Here is an 18,890-nt window from a genome sequence, read left to right on the forward strand (position 1 = left end):
GTAAGATGCCATAGACCAGTGGTTCTCAACCTTCCTAATGCCGCAACCCTTTAATACAGTTCCTCATGTCATGGTGACCCCCAACCACAAATTTATTCCTAAAACCATCGGAAATACTGTATGTGCTTTTCGATGGTCTTAGGCGACCCCTGTGAAAGGGTTGTTCGACCCCCAAAGGGGTCCTGACGCACAGGTTGCGAACCGCAGCCATAGACAGCCACTATTTATTGGGTTGATGCTCAGCCTAAATATTATACATTTTCGTAACACCTATCCCTAAAGTCTGTCCAATGAAGAATCCTAATGCTATATCCCTTTGGGGAATGAATTCATATAACTCAACCCCTAAAAATCCAAAGACCCAATATAAATTACCTCAGGAAAGCCCTAATAATGTTTGTTTGCTCCCATTTAGTAAAGGAAAAACTGCAGTCTGAAGAGGCAATTCTTCTAAAAAGTGTACCAGGGCCCATAACGTGATGGAAGGACTCTCCAGTGGCACACACCCATGAGTCCTGGCCATCAACTGCAAATCCAGACTGGGATACAAAATAGGCCCTGGCATTTCAAGCACACATCCCTAAACAGCCTGATTGGCTGCCAACATCCTACAGACAGGGCAAGGATTGTTAGTACACACCCATATTTGAAAGTCAGAAAAGATATACAGTTAGCTTAAATCCTTTTTAGCCAAAATGTACTATTATTTGTAACTGCATACATGATGGTAAAAATGCTTTATGTCTTGTATGTTTAATTAGCAGACAAGTAACCTGGTAGCCTCAATGTGTTTAAGGCCTATGGCACATGAGTGATTTCTGCCATAGGAAGAGCAGTACCATAAATTTGATGATAGGAATGATAAACAATACTGGCCCCACACTGTTAATAATAGGCTAGCAAACCAATAGGGAGTAAGGCCACTTTAATGCATTGGCTGACCCAGCTAAATTGCCTGACCATTAATTTTGTGGGTTACACAAACTCCATGATCATTAAACAATACACAAATATATATTGCTATAAGTCAGCATACTGGCTATCTCTCCTGTGAGCATCTTTGAGTTCACTGGTCTGATTCAGATAAGACTGGATATATATTTTATTATAGAAGACACTATACACAGTTTATTAAGGTATATTTACATATGATTACAGAATAATTATGATGAAGCCCATAGTAAGACATCAGAATTTTAAAATTCAATGTGTTCCATATTCTGTTGATTCTTATTTGAAATATGTATTCCAGGCAGGGCTGATATCATTGTCCATCTGTTGCTCGCCTTATCAAAAGCACTTGCACATCCATAACATTTGTCCCAGTCAAACCAGTATTGAGAAGATATGTGCCATCTTGAAACTGAGAAAAGAAAGTGTGAGAATCACTGCATGTTAAAAAGCTTTCAGCATCGAGTCCGCTCTCCTGAGCATGCCTCACCAGTGCTGGGTAAGCATAAGCTCCAGCTGCTTCTGTGGGTCCATCTTGCCCATCTGTGCCACCACTTAAAAACAAAACCTCACAGTCACTTAAACAAAAGGGAGACTTGTGCCATTCTTGTGCCACTCTCAGAGCAAGTTCCTGGTTTCTACCTCCTTTCCCTTTTCCCTGTACAAGCACTGTTGTCTCCCCTCCACACAGGATACAAATTGACTGTACATTTCTAGATTCTCTTAATGCCTCTAACTTCTCTGCAATATTTAAGTCAGGAATAGAAAGATCACTGGCCACAGCTAAAAGCTCTTGTTCCCACAGTGCTTCCTTGGGGTTATGTGTCAGTATGGCGCAAATGACCTGAGCAAGGCATCCATAAAAGTACCCTACTTTTTTTACATCACCATTAACAGCAGTAGACATGAGTAGTGTATGATAACCCAGTTCAGTGGATTTCTCCTTGGCTTCTTGCAGTGCAATGAGGTTGGAACCAATGAGAATATTATGAACATGGCTGAAATCTGTGCTTAGTTGTTCCTGTGGCATAGCGAGCAATGCACGCTCCACTGCCACTGGCACAGACTTTGTTAGGTTGAAGTTGCTCAGTATCTGTAGGCATTCTTGCTTATTGTGTGTGCAGTGAACCGTGGGGCCACTTGCTATGATATCAAGGTCATCTCCTATCACATCAGACAGAATCAAGCTGAGCACCTGTAGAGAAACAGAATGTAAGTGAGTTACTGGACTTGTGAGAGATTCTAAACAAGTTTTAGGAGAAATAAGGACATGGCCTAATGCATAGCAAGCATAAAAAAGTCAGACATAAACACCTAATGTTGCTTAGACCCTGGCATATGCATTTGCCTTTACCAAACACAAACAATTTATGATGTTTGATTGCCTCTAAAAGATGCACAGAAATAGAGATCCATCAATATACAGATTAACATTTTTAAAAATTATTAGGGATGCACCAAATCCACTAATTTAGGATCCGGCCGAATACGGAACCGAATCTAAAACAGCATATGGAAATTAGGATAAGGAATGGTACGTGTGCAGTGAAAAATATGCTATTTCCCTGTTAATGTGACAAAAAGTCACATTGTTTTAAGAATTTTTTTGGATTATTTGGATTCAGGTAGGCCAGAGGCATGTATTCGTCCGAATCCTACCAAAAAAAAGCCGGATCTTGGCCGAATCCCGAACAGAATCCTGGATTCGGTGTAGCCCTAAAAATGAGTTCCCTTTTTCCTGTTATAATAGAACAATACCTTGTACTTGATCCTAACTAAGATATAATTAATCCTTATTGAAGGTAAAACAATCCTATTGGGTATATTTAATGCTTAAATTATTTTTTAGTATATGGCAATCCATATTAAGGAAAGGCCCCTAATCCGGAAAACCACAGGTTCCAAGTATTTTGGGTAACAGGTCCCATACCTGTATATTATATTTTGATAACCCAAATAGTAAATAATGCCATGCAGAGTTTTCTGATACATAACTTTTTCATTAACAGTAAGGATTACCAACAGTTCTGTTGGGCACTATTGATAATTACTGACAGGAAAGTGCCATCAATCTACCGAGCAGGGGCATCACAAATGACCTGTAAAGCTCACTACAATAAATGTCTCTTTGAAACAGAGTGATTCAGGCCATATACTGACCTGAGCCGGGTATGCTATGTTGGCAAGCCCTCCACCTTTTAGGTGTGACAGAGCCCTACGCAGAGTGTTTAATTCATGTATGGTCGCTCCCTTCATAGCCAGCTGTTTTGTTATCATTTGCTTATCCTGTAAGGAAAGAGGAGGAACTGGTGCAGGCAAAAGTGCTGAGCCTCCCCCTAAGAGGAAGAGAGACAAAAGAATATAAATAGGTCACAGCATTTAGAAACAGTTCAAGAAACATAAAATTAGATGCACATGCTTAACAGTATCGATGGCAACCAGTAAGTATTTTTATTCCATGAATTGATTGGTTGCTATGGCTTCTGCACGGTGCAATCTGGTACACATATTTTTTGTAAGAAATCCCACATCTACTGAACTGCTTCAGTTTTATTCTTTTCTTTTCCATATATGCCAAGTGATAGCTTTCTGACACCCTTTGCTTGCTAGCTGTCACATTATGATATCCTTTATACAATATAGTATAATATAGTTGTATTGTTTATAGTTGTCTTTCATCCACCTGAGATCAGCACAAGCAGTATATCTTGCTCTGTCAGTTTCTCTGCAAGGCTCTGTATTTCTCTAGCTGCCTCCAGTGCTGCTTTGTCTGGCATGTTGTGTTCTGCACCTTCCATCACCCGGATCCGTGAGTCTGGAGACAGGAGCATTTCCCTGCAATTATTACACTGACGATTAATGAAACAGAAATACAATCTCCAGACTATTTTTATTTCCTACATTTACAAAAGCCAAGGGCTGGCATACTGCTTGCTGAATTCAAGCTTACTTGCTTAAAATGGCATGTAAATTCATCAAATATTGTGAATCAGAATCTGTGCAAACCGTAATTCAGGTGTTATCACTGCTTCCTAAACCCCCACCACCATCACCTCCCATATTGTGACATACACACACAATTTTTTGGAGCATGGGGGGCTTTTGAATTCTCACAGGACACACTTATACATAAATATACATAGATATTATTTTTTTTTATCTGTTTTATTGGGCTAAAAGGTGTTTTCTTGCCTAGTCTGACTGCTTTAAGCATCTTTAATGGAGAAGGAAAGGCAAAGTCACTTGGCTTTAATCATTTACCTTGTACCCCTGGCTGGTGCCCCTGAAAAAGCCAACTTCTCAGTTAAAGTTCCGCTTTTCACTCAACTGCACATGCGTGCGCAGCGAACCAGGAAGGAGGAAGCGCTGGCAGCTACCCCGGGCCGGTGCTGTTCTCTCTGAACAGGGGCACCAGCCGTGGTAAAAGGTAGGCTACTGAAGTCACTTGGGGGTGCCTAACATTTTGGCACCCCCAAGTGACTTTGACTTTCCTTCTCCTTTAAGCAATGTTATTGATTCTTTGGAGATCTTATAGCATTTTCAGTTCAGGATTACTGATAACTGCTTGATTGTGACTAAAATATGCACAGCAAGACTAGTGAGACTGGGTTTCTGTCTGGGTTTTTTTCAAATTACTTTAATTGGTTTTACAGGTACTTGATTAGACTTTGGAACTAATCATTTTTGCACACATAATTTGGTGTGTAATATTTTCATTTTAGGGTCTCTACATGCAACTTTGTGTTATAATTATGTGCATATTGGGTATAAAGCTGGTTAGGAGACCCCTGGCATTCATATATCATGATGTTTTATCAAAGAAGTGGGAGCTAAAATGCTGTAAATTGCAATTTAATACATATTTCAAACATTTTATTAAAACTGCTTTATAGGCATATTTCTACATATATCATGTAGAGGACCACATCCGGCCCATGGGCCTCCAGTTGGACAGCCCTGCTCTACACACATAGAGGGAGTATACATCATATGTACACCCTACTTGTAAAAATTATAGATGCAAAAAGGTTTCTTGTGCACTTTTAAAACATTATCTTCGCAAAGAGGTGGGTTGGTCCAAATTAGTACTAAATGTGTTTGTGCGCAAAATTCTCTATGCGCAACACAATTTGTTCTGCAAACTAGCCAAGCTGAGCACATGACGACAATTTTAGAGGGAACAGAAGCACAGGAAAGAAATTAAAAGCAGGAATATAGTGACGATTTAAGTTTTCTGTAAATAGTTTTCCTACCAGCCCACCATTGTGGGGAGGAGCTTATCCACTGCAGCGCAGAGCAGGGAAGCAAGGAATAAAAAAGGATACAAAGACAGAAGTACTAGGCTGCTGTGAACAGTACCTCTTTCCAGCTTGTTTAAGAGTCTCTTCCATCCCTCTCGGTATACTAATTACCCCCCGAAGCAGATGCTTTCCAACTATTTTCTCCACTGCTGCTGCCATTCCAAGTACGGCTTTTCCAAATCCTACCAAGTAGAGGTTGTTGTGCAAAGGCAACTCTTTGCCCCCACACTGCAGAACAGAGGCATCACCATTATCCTTCACTGCTACATTTCGCCCTAACATGTTGGGTGGCAGAACAGCAGAAACTGCTTTCCAAAATATTTGTTTGGCATCTGTCTGCAAAGACATCATCCTCCTCGAGGAAATGCTTATCTTGGTGGACAGAGCAGCTTTGATGGGCAGAAACTGCAAAACGTTGGCCATCCGTACCAAATATACCTACAGAGAGAAAGATCACATAACATTAGTGTATTATAAAACCAGAAATGCTATTGCACATCCTAAATTCTACAACTATTTAATAATCCCATTAACCCCTGTAAATGCTCGCAAGCACAGTCAGGATCACACATGACTAGGCAACAGGTTATTTCCATATGCTACAATGTAATCAAGAAATGGAGGAACTATAGTGTTGGTATTGCTGGTGCTTCCGTTTTAATGCACTGGCACTTAAAAGGTTAAAGGGGGACTAACATCCAAAAATAAAGCTTGAACTTATGTCTCAAAACAACATGTAATGGAAATGATATATATTAGATGTTTATAGGCTGTCTGATGAGTAAACAAGTCAAGTTAACAACAGCATATAAACTGAGTTGTCACTGGAATCAAATCACTAGATAAATGCACAAACAGTGAATCATAGGAACAGGAAACATTTAGTAAATCAATATACCCTTTACTTGAATAGCTTTGTTCTAAAAGTGCAGAGGCTGCAGAAGGCACCTGGAATAGCTGCTTTGCAAAAATGAGGACGACTTAGGTAAAGGTTCTGTTGTGGAATATCCTTTTGTACTACACTCAGCACACAATAATAATCGTCTGCAGGGTCCCCAGTCTGAAGATCAGCAGAAACTGGTCTAAAGTTCAAAATACAGCTTGCCATACTAAAAGCCAAAACATGTCACCAGTAAATTATTAAGAGATTTTGCCTTGGGAGGCAGGTCCCTGCTTTATAATACCTTAACTGTACTGACAAATATTTACTTAATAAGAGCCCTTAATGAATAAGTAAACCTTTAACATAATGAATGCAAAATTTATAAGAGTGCTATTATAAGCACTTTGCAATTTGCATTACATTCATTCAATTTACATTCATTTTTTTTTTAATATTCAGAGATCCTAATGAAAATATGTACTGTAAATATAAATTAGCTTTGTTACAGCAGCACCAACTGTTGGTCAGTTTCTGACCATGATCCAGTCAAGGAAATTGTCAGGAGAGAGAAAGAGGGCTGGTCTGATGTTCTTCTGGTTAGGAAAAACATTAGAAACCTTAGATAACTTTCCTCTCATCTTTCCTAACCAGAAGAACATCAGACCAGCCCTCTTTCTCTCTCCTGACAATTTCCTTGACTGGAAACTGACCAGCAGGTGGCACTGTTGTAACAAAATGCTTTCATATTAAAAGTACATATTTCCCTTAATATTTTGGAATCTCAAAAAAATTATAAGTTTAAATAGCAAAACTGCTTAGAATAGCACTCTCATCAATTTTACATTCACGTATTTTAAAGGTTTACTTATCCTTTAATGCCTCGCCATCCATCATGTTCTTCCCCTGATATGTCATAAGTAAAACATTTTATATCTGTATGGGCACAGGTTTAGTCAGCCTAGGCTTCTCATTAAAGCTGCAATGCCTCAAGAAAATAAGCATGGAGAATGTGTGGGTCAGGAAGCTTACAGTTCTAATGAAGTAGCAGCAACCAGCTAAGCTGTCTTCTATGCTGGGGATTTTTAGAGTGATGGCCCACAGGGTAATTTGTTGCCCATGGTAAACCTGCGCTACCTGCTGGCAACAAAGAAGCTGAAAATGCTTTTTAATTCAGGAGACTGAGTATGGACTCATGTAAAGTAAAAAAGTAAAACAAATAACACTGCAAAGATAATATCACATAACTGTCAAAAGGTCCCGATATCGGTCCCTTATACCAATTTGGCAGATAATCGGGCCATGTATGAGCACTACCGACGGGCCTGCCCGACCGATATCTGGCCTGAAATTGGCCAGATATCGATCGGCAGGTTAAAAAATCTAGTCGGATCGGGGACCGCATCGACTCATTAATGCGGTCCCCGGAACGACATTGCCTATACCCGTCGTTATAATTAATATATAATTAGCCTGGATTCTCCCGATATCGCCCACACCTGAAGGTGTATGGGCACCTTTAGTGTTACTGGCACATTCTTGGCTATTTAAACAAACAGCAGGGTTATCCTGTATTTAGGTATGGCCGTCCCTTTTGGTTCCTGAATTAAAACTGTCCCATCTAAATTGAGAAGGTTAGGAGGTATGAAAATCAACCCCAATTTTATTGAAGCGGTACTAACTTGTTGCAGTCAATGAATGGGACCAGGTCCAGCCTTCAAGTACACAGAGACCCATTCAGCCCCTACACACCCAAAAACTAGTCTATCTATGGCTGGGGGTCCACAACCTTTTTTATCCATGAGCAACATTCAAATGTAAAAATAGTTAGGGAGCTACACATGAAAAAATGTTTCTGGAGGTTGCCTAATAAAAGGTGTAGTTGACAATTTGGTAGCCCCTATGTGGACTGGCAGCCTACAAGAGGCTCTGTTTGGCAGTACACCTGGTTTCTATCTAATCAAAACTTGCCTCCAAGCCAGGAATTCAAAAAATAAGTTTCTGCTTTGAGGCCACTGGGAGCAATATCCAAGGGGTTGGGGAGCAACATGTTGCCCCTGAGCCGCTGGTTGAGGATCATTGGTCTATAGTATGTTATAGCAACTCAATTGGCATTTGGCAGAATCTACAGATTGTGAGTCCAGGCCAGAATCAATATGTATCACTGACAACTAGGGATGCACCGAATCCACTATACTGGGATTCAGTCGAACCCCGAATGCTTTTGTGAAAGATTCTGCCAAATACTGAACCAAATCCTAATTTGCATATGCAACCTAAGGAACAGAATGCACAAGAAAGAACCATGTGCAGCAAAACATTTTCTACTTCAGCTTATATGTGGCGAAAAGTCCCATGATTTTAAGGATTCTGATTCCGCCCAGGACTGAATCCTGGATTTGGTGCATCCCTACTGACAACAAGCTTTATTTTTCACAAATTACCACACAACCCAGTTTCAGGAAAACCAAAAGTCCAGTGTCGGACTCCTCCAGACTACAGGTGCATGGTGCTCCCCCAGCCCAGCACGACTGACAGATCCAGCCTGCATAGTTAAACTGGTGAGACCTGGACTAGAACTGTATTTGATTTTCTACTGAAGCTGCTTATTCTTCCTGCTTGTTGGAACCCCTAGGCCTGAGGATTTATGGGTTGTTGGAAAGGATGCACCATATCCAGAATTAGGTTTAGGATTCGGCCAAATCCAAGTACCTGGCTGAACCAAATCCTTAAAACTGTGATTTTTTTTGTCAAATGAACATGGAACTTGAACATTTTTAACCACGCGCTGCACGTGCGGTTCTCTCGAATCCTTCCATAGCCTTATGCAAAGTAGGATCCAAATTAGTTTCAGTATTCAGCCGAAACTTTCATTAAAGATTCAGGGTTTGGCCAAATCCCAGAATTTTGGATTCAGCACATCCATTGCTATTGATACCTTGACAAGTGGACAACGTTTCTTTATTAATAATAATTGCAGTAAGTTACACCAATTACCAGTATTTAGTCAAGGCCACAAAGAACACTGTTAAGAACACTGAACACTAGTCAGCCTTTGCGCATGGCTGCATTGTGAGCGTTGTAGCCAACAGCAGCTGGCGCACATTACATTGCCTACCACTGCTTCCCCATGGACAAATAGAGAATGTTGACACTTCAAAAAAAATACTTGAAAGCATGTATTCTCACTCTTTTACTGACTGATTGGGCGAACCCGAGAATGCTTCAGGACATTACGAGTATTCCTCGCACACCAGCCTGGAACGAGTTCTCTTGCCACAATCAACATGGCGACACCGTAAAACCACTTCCGCCATGGCGCCGTTCTGTAGGCGTTATCCTGCAGGACGTCGTTACGCATGACGCCAGAGACGTTTCCGTATTGCGTCTACCCCCTGAATCAGCCAATAGCACATGACGCTTTTCCAGGAGCGGGCTGTCTCCTTCCCGGCTTCAGAAATAACATGGCGGAGACAATGAGAATGTAGGAACGCGCGCGATCCGTATGCCCAAATGTCGCACAACTACCAGGCGCCGATAAGCTGGTGATCGGGAAGGAACGTATAAAGTAGCTTCTCTTAACTTTCGGGAGGGTAAATACTGCCATTCGTAAGGCCCGGGTCCTCCTGAAAACGTGGCTCGACTCGCAAGGAACTGCTCGTTCTGTCTGGCCTATTTCTAAAAGGTTGTTCATATATCTGATACTAGAGCCAGCTTTATATGCCCGCCCATGCTTATTGTACATTGACTAGTATAGCAAGTGCTTTACGGCAGATTAGCAGCCACATTGCCCGGGATCGCAGTAGGAACTGACAAAGTCCACAAGAATGAATATTATTTCCAATCAGCTACTCAGTATGTGTGTTTTACTAGTTTTAGCATTTCAAAGGAGGTGGTCCATGCCTTTCAGCATTCAGGGGGGGCGTTTGCACTAAGCCCCCAGCACTATAGGGCTCTGTTAGGACATTAATTTTGATAAAACCTTTAATATATGTTTCATCTTTTAAGGAATTCTATATATTGAAAACATTTTACATCAGAGATGTCCAGTCTCTGCCTTTCAGCTGCTGTTTAACTGCAGTCATGGTAGATGAGGGTTGCAGTTCATGAATTGGAGAATCACTACTAGTTGGAACACCAGAATTTCTTCAGTGATCAGGGCTCCCATTCCATCTATAAAGGGCAGTATTCCCCCATTTCCAGTTTGTTGGAACGTAAGCAAGTAATCCCGCCCATACACAAACCTAAATGGTGGTAAAGTTAGAGGTGATCCTTGCTCCTTCTGCTTTGGGTGCTTAACATTTGGCTAAACCATTTTATTCTCGCCTACAGTCCAGTATCTAGACCTCTGCCTTTTAAGACAAACACCGTTATGCCGTCAAGTATAAACACATTTTCTGTTTTCCGCTGAGTATACACATGAACCTCTGACATCACATGAAAGCTTGTTGAATTCCGCTGCACATTTAATGTAACTTTAATTATATTGCTGTATGTAGGCAGGCCTGGACTGTTAATCTGTGGATTTTTGCAAATGCCAGAGGGGCTGCTGTAAGTTACTATAGGCAGTCACCATTCAGTGAGCTGGTTGGGGACTGTTTGGGCCTATTTTGAGTCCCAGACTAGACCAGTATTTAGAAGTTCAGACTAATCTGTGGGAATCCATGCACTGCTTAATTAAACATTTGCATAAACAGAATTTTCTTGAGTAAAGGGGTCTGTGATAGCAGTTAAATGCTGTGAGAAATTGACCTATTAGGGTTAGGTGCTAGGAGCTTGAAGCTCTTTATGGGGTCATAATGATTATATGTATTGTGGTCTTTTGGGTATATAGAATGTGTTTTCCCACATTATTGACCTAGACTGCTTATTCTTCCTGCACAAGCCCATATTAAATGCCATGCAGAGGCTGTACAGACAGTGACTAGGGCAATATTCTAATATCATTAAAACTCTATGGGGAAATCTAGATGTGGCATTGTCTATTAGACCAGGAATCGGTAACTCATCTGCCTTAGAGATGCTGAACTGCAACTTCCAGTGTCCAGTCAAATGCTGTTGGGGTACTAGTGGTCTTTTGATAGACTCAGATTGCTTTTTAATGATGTACAAAGGCCAGTTTTTAACCATAAGACTAATCCAGAGGTCTGATGTAACTGGGAAATGAGCACTTACTTACTAACCCCCCTCATGTTCTTATGCACTACTGCAGAATATAGGATTTTGTCCCGATTTGAACAGTTTATATATAAGTGCCCACTTAATTATGTCCTAACAGCCATCTGGTTTTTTTTTTCTAGTTTCAAATTTCTTAACCATTCATCATTTCCCTTTTTGCAGGGGCCTGCTGTCCCAGCACATTGGGTCATCATGAAGCTCACCGATAATGTGCTCCGAAGTTTCCGTGTGGCAAAGGTCTTCCGGGAAAACTCTGATAAAATAAATTGCTTTGACTTTAGTCCAACTGGTGAAACAGTCATATCCAGCAGCGACGATGATTCAATTGTGCTTTATGATTGCCAGGAGGGGAAGTAAGTACATATGTGATATTTAAAATACCTTTTTATGTTGGGAACTAATGTCAGCAAACATATTTACCTGACTGAAGAGCTCACCCCTAAATGCTGTGTTTTCACTTTTGACTAATAAATCACAGGAGAACACCCCCCTTGAAAATATTTCCATGTGCTGGTCCTGTTTTGTATAGACACTGTTAAGGGTATCGTTCTCTTCCAGTACTGTAGCACAGGTAGACGAGACAGGGTATGCCTGCAGACATGGAAATTAGGGTACATGTTCACACTGGTTGGACAGCTCTGCCCTAACAAAACATAGGCTGAAAATGTCAGTAGTAAAGCACAGTAAAGCTGTATTGATTCACATTTACAGCAGCCCTATGCATAGTATGTTACACCCCAGTGATCCCCTCTGTACGTGCTCTTTTTTGTTCCACCCCTGTGAATAAGAATGCTATGATTGGCACATACACACATTGCGTAGTAAGCATAGAGTCAGTGTGTCAGTGATCCCCAACCAGTGGCTCGGGGCAACATGTTGCTCCCCAACCCCTGGGATGTTGCTCTCAGTGCCCCCAAACCAGGTAGTTATTTTGGAATTCCTGGCTTGGGGCAAGTTTTGGTTGAATAAAAACAAGATTTGCTACCAAATAAAGCCTCCTGTAAGCTGATAGTGTGCATAGAGTCTACCTAATAGCCAATCTTAGCCCTTATTTGGCATCTCCATGAACTTTTATGATGCTTGTGTTGTCTCTAAGTTTTTATACATTTGGCTGTGGCTCACGAGTAAGAAAGTTTGGGGACCCCTGCTGTATGTGAAAACTTGTACTGCAGAACTGTGCATCTTTACTTAATAATATTCAACCCATGTTTTGCTAGGGATTTAGTTGACCTTACGAATACAATTGACTCATTGTTCACTTATTCTTGCTGTTTTTTTTTTTTCATTCTTCTAAGTATATACCTTGTTATATTTTTATTTTTTTTTTTTTAGGCCCAAGAGGACGTTGTACAGTAAAAAATATGGTGTTGACCTTATCAGATATACACATGCAGCTAATACAGTGGTCTACAGCTCCAACAAAATTGATGGTATGTGATCTAGTAATTTGGGGAATAACAATTGAGGTACTTCATGTTCGTGTACCGTAACATTTTACTTGGTGATTTTTTTTTTAACAAAATAAGTGTATTTTAGGTGCTGTTATACATTTATATGGAGATGCCAATAAGTTCGGACAGACTGCCTGGATTTGGGCTGAGGTAGTTGTTTGTACAGTTTAAGGGTCTGTGACACCACCCTCTGTTGGAGATAACTGTACAGGCCACTGCCTTGCCTAGGACAGAGCATACTCGACAAGGAATCCTTTCACCCAGAGAACTGACCAGCTAAGAATGTGATTTGGTTTTTTTGTACATTTATGGAATAAATAAAGTAGTTTTATGCTATTTCTAGTTTGCCTTTTTGATGTGGGATGTGCATATGTTTGGTGCCTGTAAATCATATAGCGTGAAGTATAGTTTACATAGTATTGATTACATCTTTAGTGCATACATTTTTTTCCTACAGACACAATACGATACCTCTCTCTTCATGATAATAAATACATCCGTTATTTCCCTGGACACAGCAAGAGGTGAGCATGCTTTACAAAATTCAGTACATTTCATATTGGAGCTAAAGGCGAATGAGTCAGGAAAAACTGCAATGACCGTTCAGGAAGATGTTTTCCCATAGTCAGTAGCAATCTCTGTAGTTAGAATGTAAGTTTAATTATTGCTTGAAATCATGAACATGTTCAAGTGATAATAGTGCACTTGTACCATACCCTGATCCGTTGGTTGCTATGGGAAACTACACAAATCGGGTTTTCAGATTTTGTAGTCATGACTTTTTCCAGAAAAGGTTTATGCAGTCAGAATGCATAGTGTCTCATAATCCTTAGAATTCCTTTTTCAGTGTCCAGGGACATTTTGTTTTGTCAGTAATACTTACAAATTGGCTGTAAGATATTTTAATTTTCAGTAGTTTGTAAGGAATAAGAGACCTCGGCACAAGATTAAAGTGTTGCAACTCCCTTGTATTTAACACCCACTTCGTTATTGACAACTTTTTACTCAGATAGCACTCTGCTTTATTGCCTGCAGCAGTCATTTTTATTTACGTAAAGGGGTAGTTCTCCTTTAAATTAAGACAGTGGTATTCTAAGACAATTTGCAATTGATCTTTATTTTGTGTTTTAAATATTTAGTATTTTGTTCAGTAGATAGGTCAGAATTTCAGCAGCTCTGAACACCACGGTGCAATTTACCCTAGCAACCAGCCAATGGTTTTAATGACAGACTGGAAGATGAATATGAGAGAGCCTGAAATATAAGAGAAAAAAAAACTATAATATTAGTTATAATAGCTTCATAATAGCAGGCATCGGCAATAGATCCATATCTTTTGGTCAAGGAGTGTCCAGGCTGCCCATGGTACAGAGGGTTTGAAGTGTTTGATTCAGTGTGTCTCTAAATTTTTCAAAAAGCAAACCTATCAGTAAATCTTTGGGTGACATTACCTTTACTTTGATAGGTAGTTATAGCTTTTGGGACACTGGTGTCAGTTTCTCAGTTAAACTTACCCTAGTCACTCTAGTATTATCTTATTATGTTCTGGTTGTGCTTTACAGAGTAGTTGCTTTGTCTATGTCTCCTGTGGATGATACGTTCATTTCTGGGTCATTGGATAAAACCATCCGGTTATGGGATCTTCGATCGCCTAACTGTCAGGTGAGTAATTGTCTGATCACTATTTTAGTATTTAGTTATTTGCGTAATAACCTAAATGTTGTAAGTTAACTTTGGCTTGCTTTGTCTCCTTGTTTCCATGCAGGGGCTAATGCATCTTCAAGGAAAACCTGTATGTTCATTTGATCCCGAGGGTCTCATTTTTGCAGCTGGAGTAAATTCAGAGATGGTCAAGTTGTATGATCTTCGCTCTTTTGATAAAGTGAGTTTTGTAACCCAAAATTGAGTTTTAAGTTCTTCCCGTGTCCACATGGCTGCTCCTAGTTTCTCTCACTATCCCAAAAAAATTAGGGATGCACAGAATCCACTATTGCACTATTGTAGGATCATTTGCAAAAGATTTGTCCAATACTAATCCGAATTAAATCCTAATTTACATATGCAAATTGGGACCAGAAAGGATAAAATAGATAAAAATCAAAGTCATGTGATTTTAAGCATTTGGTTTGTCCAGAGGCATGGTTTCAGCCAAATCCCAATCCTGATGAAAAATACAGAATCCTGGACCAAATCCTGGATTTGGTGCATCCCTAAAAAAATAAATACAGGCAGGTTAATTGGTTCCTAAAAAACATTGACTTTACTGTGTGTAAATGCAATTGGGTTGTACACTCCATTTGGGCAGGGACTTAGGTGAATATTCCATAATCTCTGTAAAGCAATGTGGAAATGGCAGGTTCTATATAAATAATACATTATAAATGTCTGCAACGTTACGTTATGCTTATAGATGTATTATAAATGCCTCATTGAGCAAGGAATGCTTGTACCAGAGGTGAATGTCTCTGTTTAACATGTGGCTTAAGACTAAAATTTAGGTCATATCTGCAGTTTATCAGGGTTGCTCAGTGGCACTGATTTTTTTAATCCTTTGCTAGTATGTTATAGTGTAAAGCTGCACCTAACAGCTTCTTACGTAAGCTTGTGATCATCCATCTTGAGCCATCCGAATCTCCCCTTCCTTCCAAACTCTCCCATTTATTTAGGGAAGCAAATTCAATGTATCTTGATTAAGTGCTGCGTAATTTGCTAGTGCTATAAATAAATAAATAGATGATGATGATGGTGTCAGACTGAATTGAAAGGAGAACTAAACGCTAAAAATGAATTTTATATACTGGACTTAATCCACCAGCCTAAAGGTTCAGCATTTCTGTAAAAGTAATGATCCAGGCCTTCAAAGTTGTCACATTTTCTGACTGTCACTTTGGGCTTAAATTAAACAAAATGCACAGTGTCCCTTTTCATAATAGTGATTGACCAACCTGGTACAATATTGCTTATCACAGGGTCCATTTGCAACCTTCAAGATGCAGTATGATCGAACCTGTGAGTGGACTGCTCTGAAATTTAGCAATGATGGGAAACTTATCTTAATGTCAACCAATGGAGGCTTCCTTCGTCTGGTTGATGCTTTTAAGGGGGCTGTTATGCACACGTTTGGGGTGAGTAATTTTTTTTTTCATTAAAATGGCCTGAACAGGTAGAGCCCTTATGACTTCTTGTCATTAAACTTACTGCTGTGGAATATATTTGCACTTTATGATGAATACGTTACTAAATAACAAACTTATAATGAATTTTTTATTAGGGCTACAACAATAGTAAGGCTGTCACCCTGGAAGCTACCTTCACTCCAGATTCCCAGTTTATTATGATCGGTAAGTTAGAAGAAAACATTTATTAATATCCCAACTATTGTGCAATATCCACTCCTCTCACTGGTTCATCTCAATCTCTGTAGGCTCAGAAGATGGCAAAATTCATGTTTGGAATTGTGAGAGTGGTATGAAAGTAGCAGTGCTGGATGGCAAACACACAGGTCCTATCACATGCCTACAGTTCAACCCCAAGTTCATGACGTTTACTAGTGCTTGCTCAAACATGGTAAGCACAATCATATTCTTTGGTTGTTATAACTGGCACTTTATACAGCTATTGTTGCATTATCAAGTTATTAATGTCTTCTTGTAGGCTATGAAGTCCCAAAGTATACAGTTTGTGGCTAGCTTTAGAATCTATGAAAATCCTGTGGATAATTGATTCTAACAATCTTACATTGCAGGCTTTTTGGCTACCAACTATTGATGACTGATGCATACAGAGAAGCTGGCATTTGTAAAAATCCCATTCTTCAGCTATTTTCCACAAATAAATCTTCACAATGCCCGGATATATGAAGAACAAGAAAATGGTTATTTTTTTTATTCTTCCATAAAAATACCCCAGTATTGAGCCAACATTTCTCTTTGCCAAAATAAGAACTGTTCTTCGGTACATATCAAGATTTATGAACTTCTGTTTTTTACCTTCATGTACTGGGCACTTATTTTGTGGAATGGTGTATATATTTTTGTCATGTTTCTCCTGACGAACCTGTATTTGAGACACATGCTACCAATCTCTCTTTTTATATCCTTTATATACGCTTCCATCTGTATTTGTTCTTTGGAGCAGGATTTAAATGTTCACTATGGTAAGAATCCACACCAACCTTGTTACACCAGATATTACACCAGAGGTAGATTTCATGGTGGATGACGCACTAAATAACCGGCTAAACCAGATTCTATTTAGATACCCTCTCTGTCCAGAGTTAAAGGCTGGCAAGAAGCTACATCTGTTATTGTTTTGGTTAATTTTAAGAGAAATTTTATTAATGCAGTGCTCCTTCCTTATAGGCTCTCTCTCCACACCTGTAGTTACTGCCACAAGTATTACACAGATGTGCATCAAATCTACACAGACATATTCCTATAACACAATCCCATGTTACCAGAAACAGCAATTTTGACTCCTTCATGCAGTTGATTTAAACTGGAATTGCTTTATATCATTTATTATTGATTTCTGTGTTTCCTTTGATTGTTGAGAGATGCTGGATGTGTTTAATAGCCAACGGGCCGCAGGTTAAGCATTGTCCATCTGTTTTCTATTTCAAGTCAGTACTGGTAGCTTTGTGGGGAATTTGCTTATTAGTGCTGCCCCAATTTGTTTAGATCAGGATTATGATTCTTTCATTAATTGGTTAATCTATTTGGTAATATAATTCATAAGTAGCAGAACAGTATATATTGCTCTCATATTCTGTAAGCAGCATTATTAAACGGGCATTATTAAACTGGCACTAGTATTAAGAACTGCCTGGGTTGGCATCCACACTACCAGCACTGCATTGGCCTGGCTGGCATAGGACAAGTAGCTTCTTTCTTGCCCACAGACAATCGTAGCTAGCTGAAAGTGAAATACGTAGGTTAAAGGGCAATCCATATATACCACTGAATTCAGCTTTTAAGAAAACATTATGTGGTTAATAACCTTGTTAATAGAGGACCCAGGAAAAGTCTGGGATCTGTTTTGTGACCACAAATTGGTTGGAAATCAAATATACACTTCATTTTAATTACTTTCTGTTGTTCATTATCTTAAAATGAGTCACATAAACATACCAAAAGCAGCATTGGGTTCTTAACCATAGATTAACAGTTCCTGTTGGGGGAATGGTGATATTGTTTGCCTCGGTAAAATCACTCTACATAGACTAAAAAATAGCACAATCTAGGAGTCCTAGTTAATGTTGGTTTGCTATCAGTATAATAGCGTTATGTTTTATTTATATAATAAAAAGAAGCCCCAAACTGTCATCTTAAATTAAAATTAATGCAATACCCTATTTGGAAACTAGGTGTGTTTGGCCCTTTAAGATCTTGTGTCAAGTAAGCAGTAGGTGAAAAGATTTTACACTTCAAGGAAATGTGTATTTTACAGCTCCAGAATATGATAGTTTATTTTTAACCACACAGAACCTTTTTAAAAAAAAAAAATAAACAAAAATATTGTATGGTTTCCTCATGTCAAGGAAGCCTCATAAGCAGTATTCAGTATTTCAAAATAAAGATATTCCACAGCATAAAGGATTTATCTCACTGTCTCATATACATTTGAGGATTGTGCATGTAAATAAGAAATGGATTAAACCATTACTGGGGAGCTAAGCAGTGTGCAGCTGTTTCTTGTAAATTATGTTTTTTTACATAAATAAAATATTAAAACAACTATGTACTGTTTTATTTGAGTAATGTGTTTAATATCTTTAATGCCCAATACACAGATGGTAAAAGTGCACTTGACACCAGCATGTCAGAGCACGTTACAATTTGGTATTGTGTCTTAAATAATCAGATTACTCTTTCCCCTTTTAGCAAACCTGTCTCTCTACATGCAGCATTGTCGGTTATTTTGAAAGATAGCTCTTATACATTATCTAGGCAATGGGGGTTATGACCAACGATGTGTTTGACTTAGCTGTCCTTCAAAATCTGTCCTTCAAAATCTCGTGCATGTAGAAAGGCATTGCTAGGAAGGGGATAGTGAAGAGTTATTCAATTATTTCATAAAACTGTGTAAAAGTTTTGATTATATTCAGAATGTTTTATTTCTATGAGATAA

The 18,890-nt window shown here is 39.2% G+C and overlaps 2 protein-coding genes and 1 non-coding gene across 4 annotated transcripts; 2 read left to right on the forward strand and 1 right to left on the reverse strand.

Annotated features, from left to right (window-relative positions):
- Positions 1-1,100: 1,100 nt before the first annotated feature.
- On the reverse strand, positions 1,101-9,347 carry glyctk (glycerate kinase). Its single transcript, NM_001079160.1, has 4 exons — positions 9,322-9,347; positions 5,311-5,690; positions 3,112-3,786; positions 1,101-2,146 (listed from the first exon to the last, which is right to left on the reverse strand). The coding sequence occupies exons 2-3, from the start codon at positions 5,601-5,603 to the stop codon at positions 3,627-3,629; spliced, it is 453 nt and encodes a 150-aa protein (NP_001072628.1). The 5' UTR covers positions 5,604-5,690; positions 9,322-9,347; the 3' UTR covers positions 1,101-2,146; positions 3,112-3,626.
- On the forward strand, positions 8,618-18,497 carry wdr82 (WD repeat domain 82). Of its 2 annotated transcripts, none has more exons than XM_012960808.3 (10): positions 8,618-8,693; positions 11,473-11,663; positions 12,643-12,740; positions 13,219-13,285; positions 14,324-14,423; positions 14,527-14,643; positions 15,731-15,886; positions 16,033-16,102; positions 16,186-16,328; positions 16,507-18,497. In XM_012960808.3, the coding sequence occupies exons 2-10, from the start codon at positions 11,503-11,505 to the stop codon at positions 16,534-16,536; spliced, it is 942 nt and encodes a 313-aa protein (XP_012816262.1). In that variant the 5' UTR covers positions 8,618-8,693; positions 11,473-11,502; the 3' UTR covers positions 16,537-18,497.
- mirlet7g (microRNA let-7g) lies at positions 12,905-12,988 on the forward strand. Its single transcript, NR_049632.1, has one exon. It is a non-coding gene; the product is annotated as a microRNA let-7g (primary transcript).
- Positions 18,498-18,890: the final 393 nt, after the last annotated feature.

The sequence above is a fragment of the Xenopus tropicalis genome, chromosome 4 (assembly GCF_000004195.4).
Source record: "Xenopus tropicalis strain Nigerian chromosome 4, UCB_Xtro_10.0, whole genome shotgun sequence".
Classification (NCBI taxonomy): domain Eukaryota; kingdom Metazoa; phylum Chordata; class Amphibia; order Anura; family Pipidae; genus Xenopus; species Xenopus tropicalis.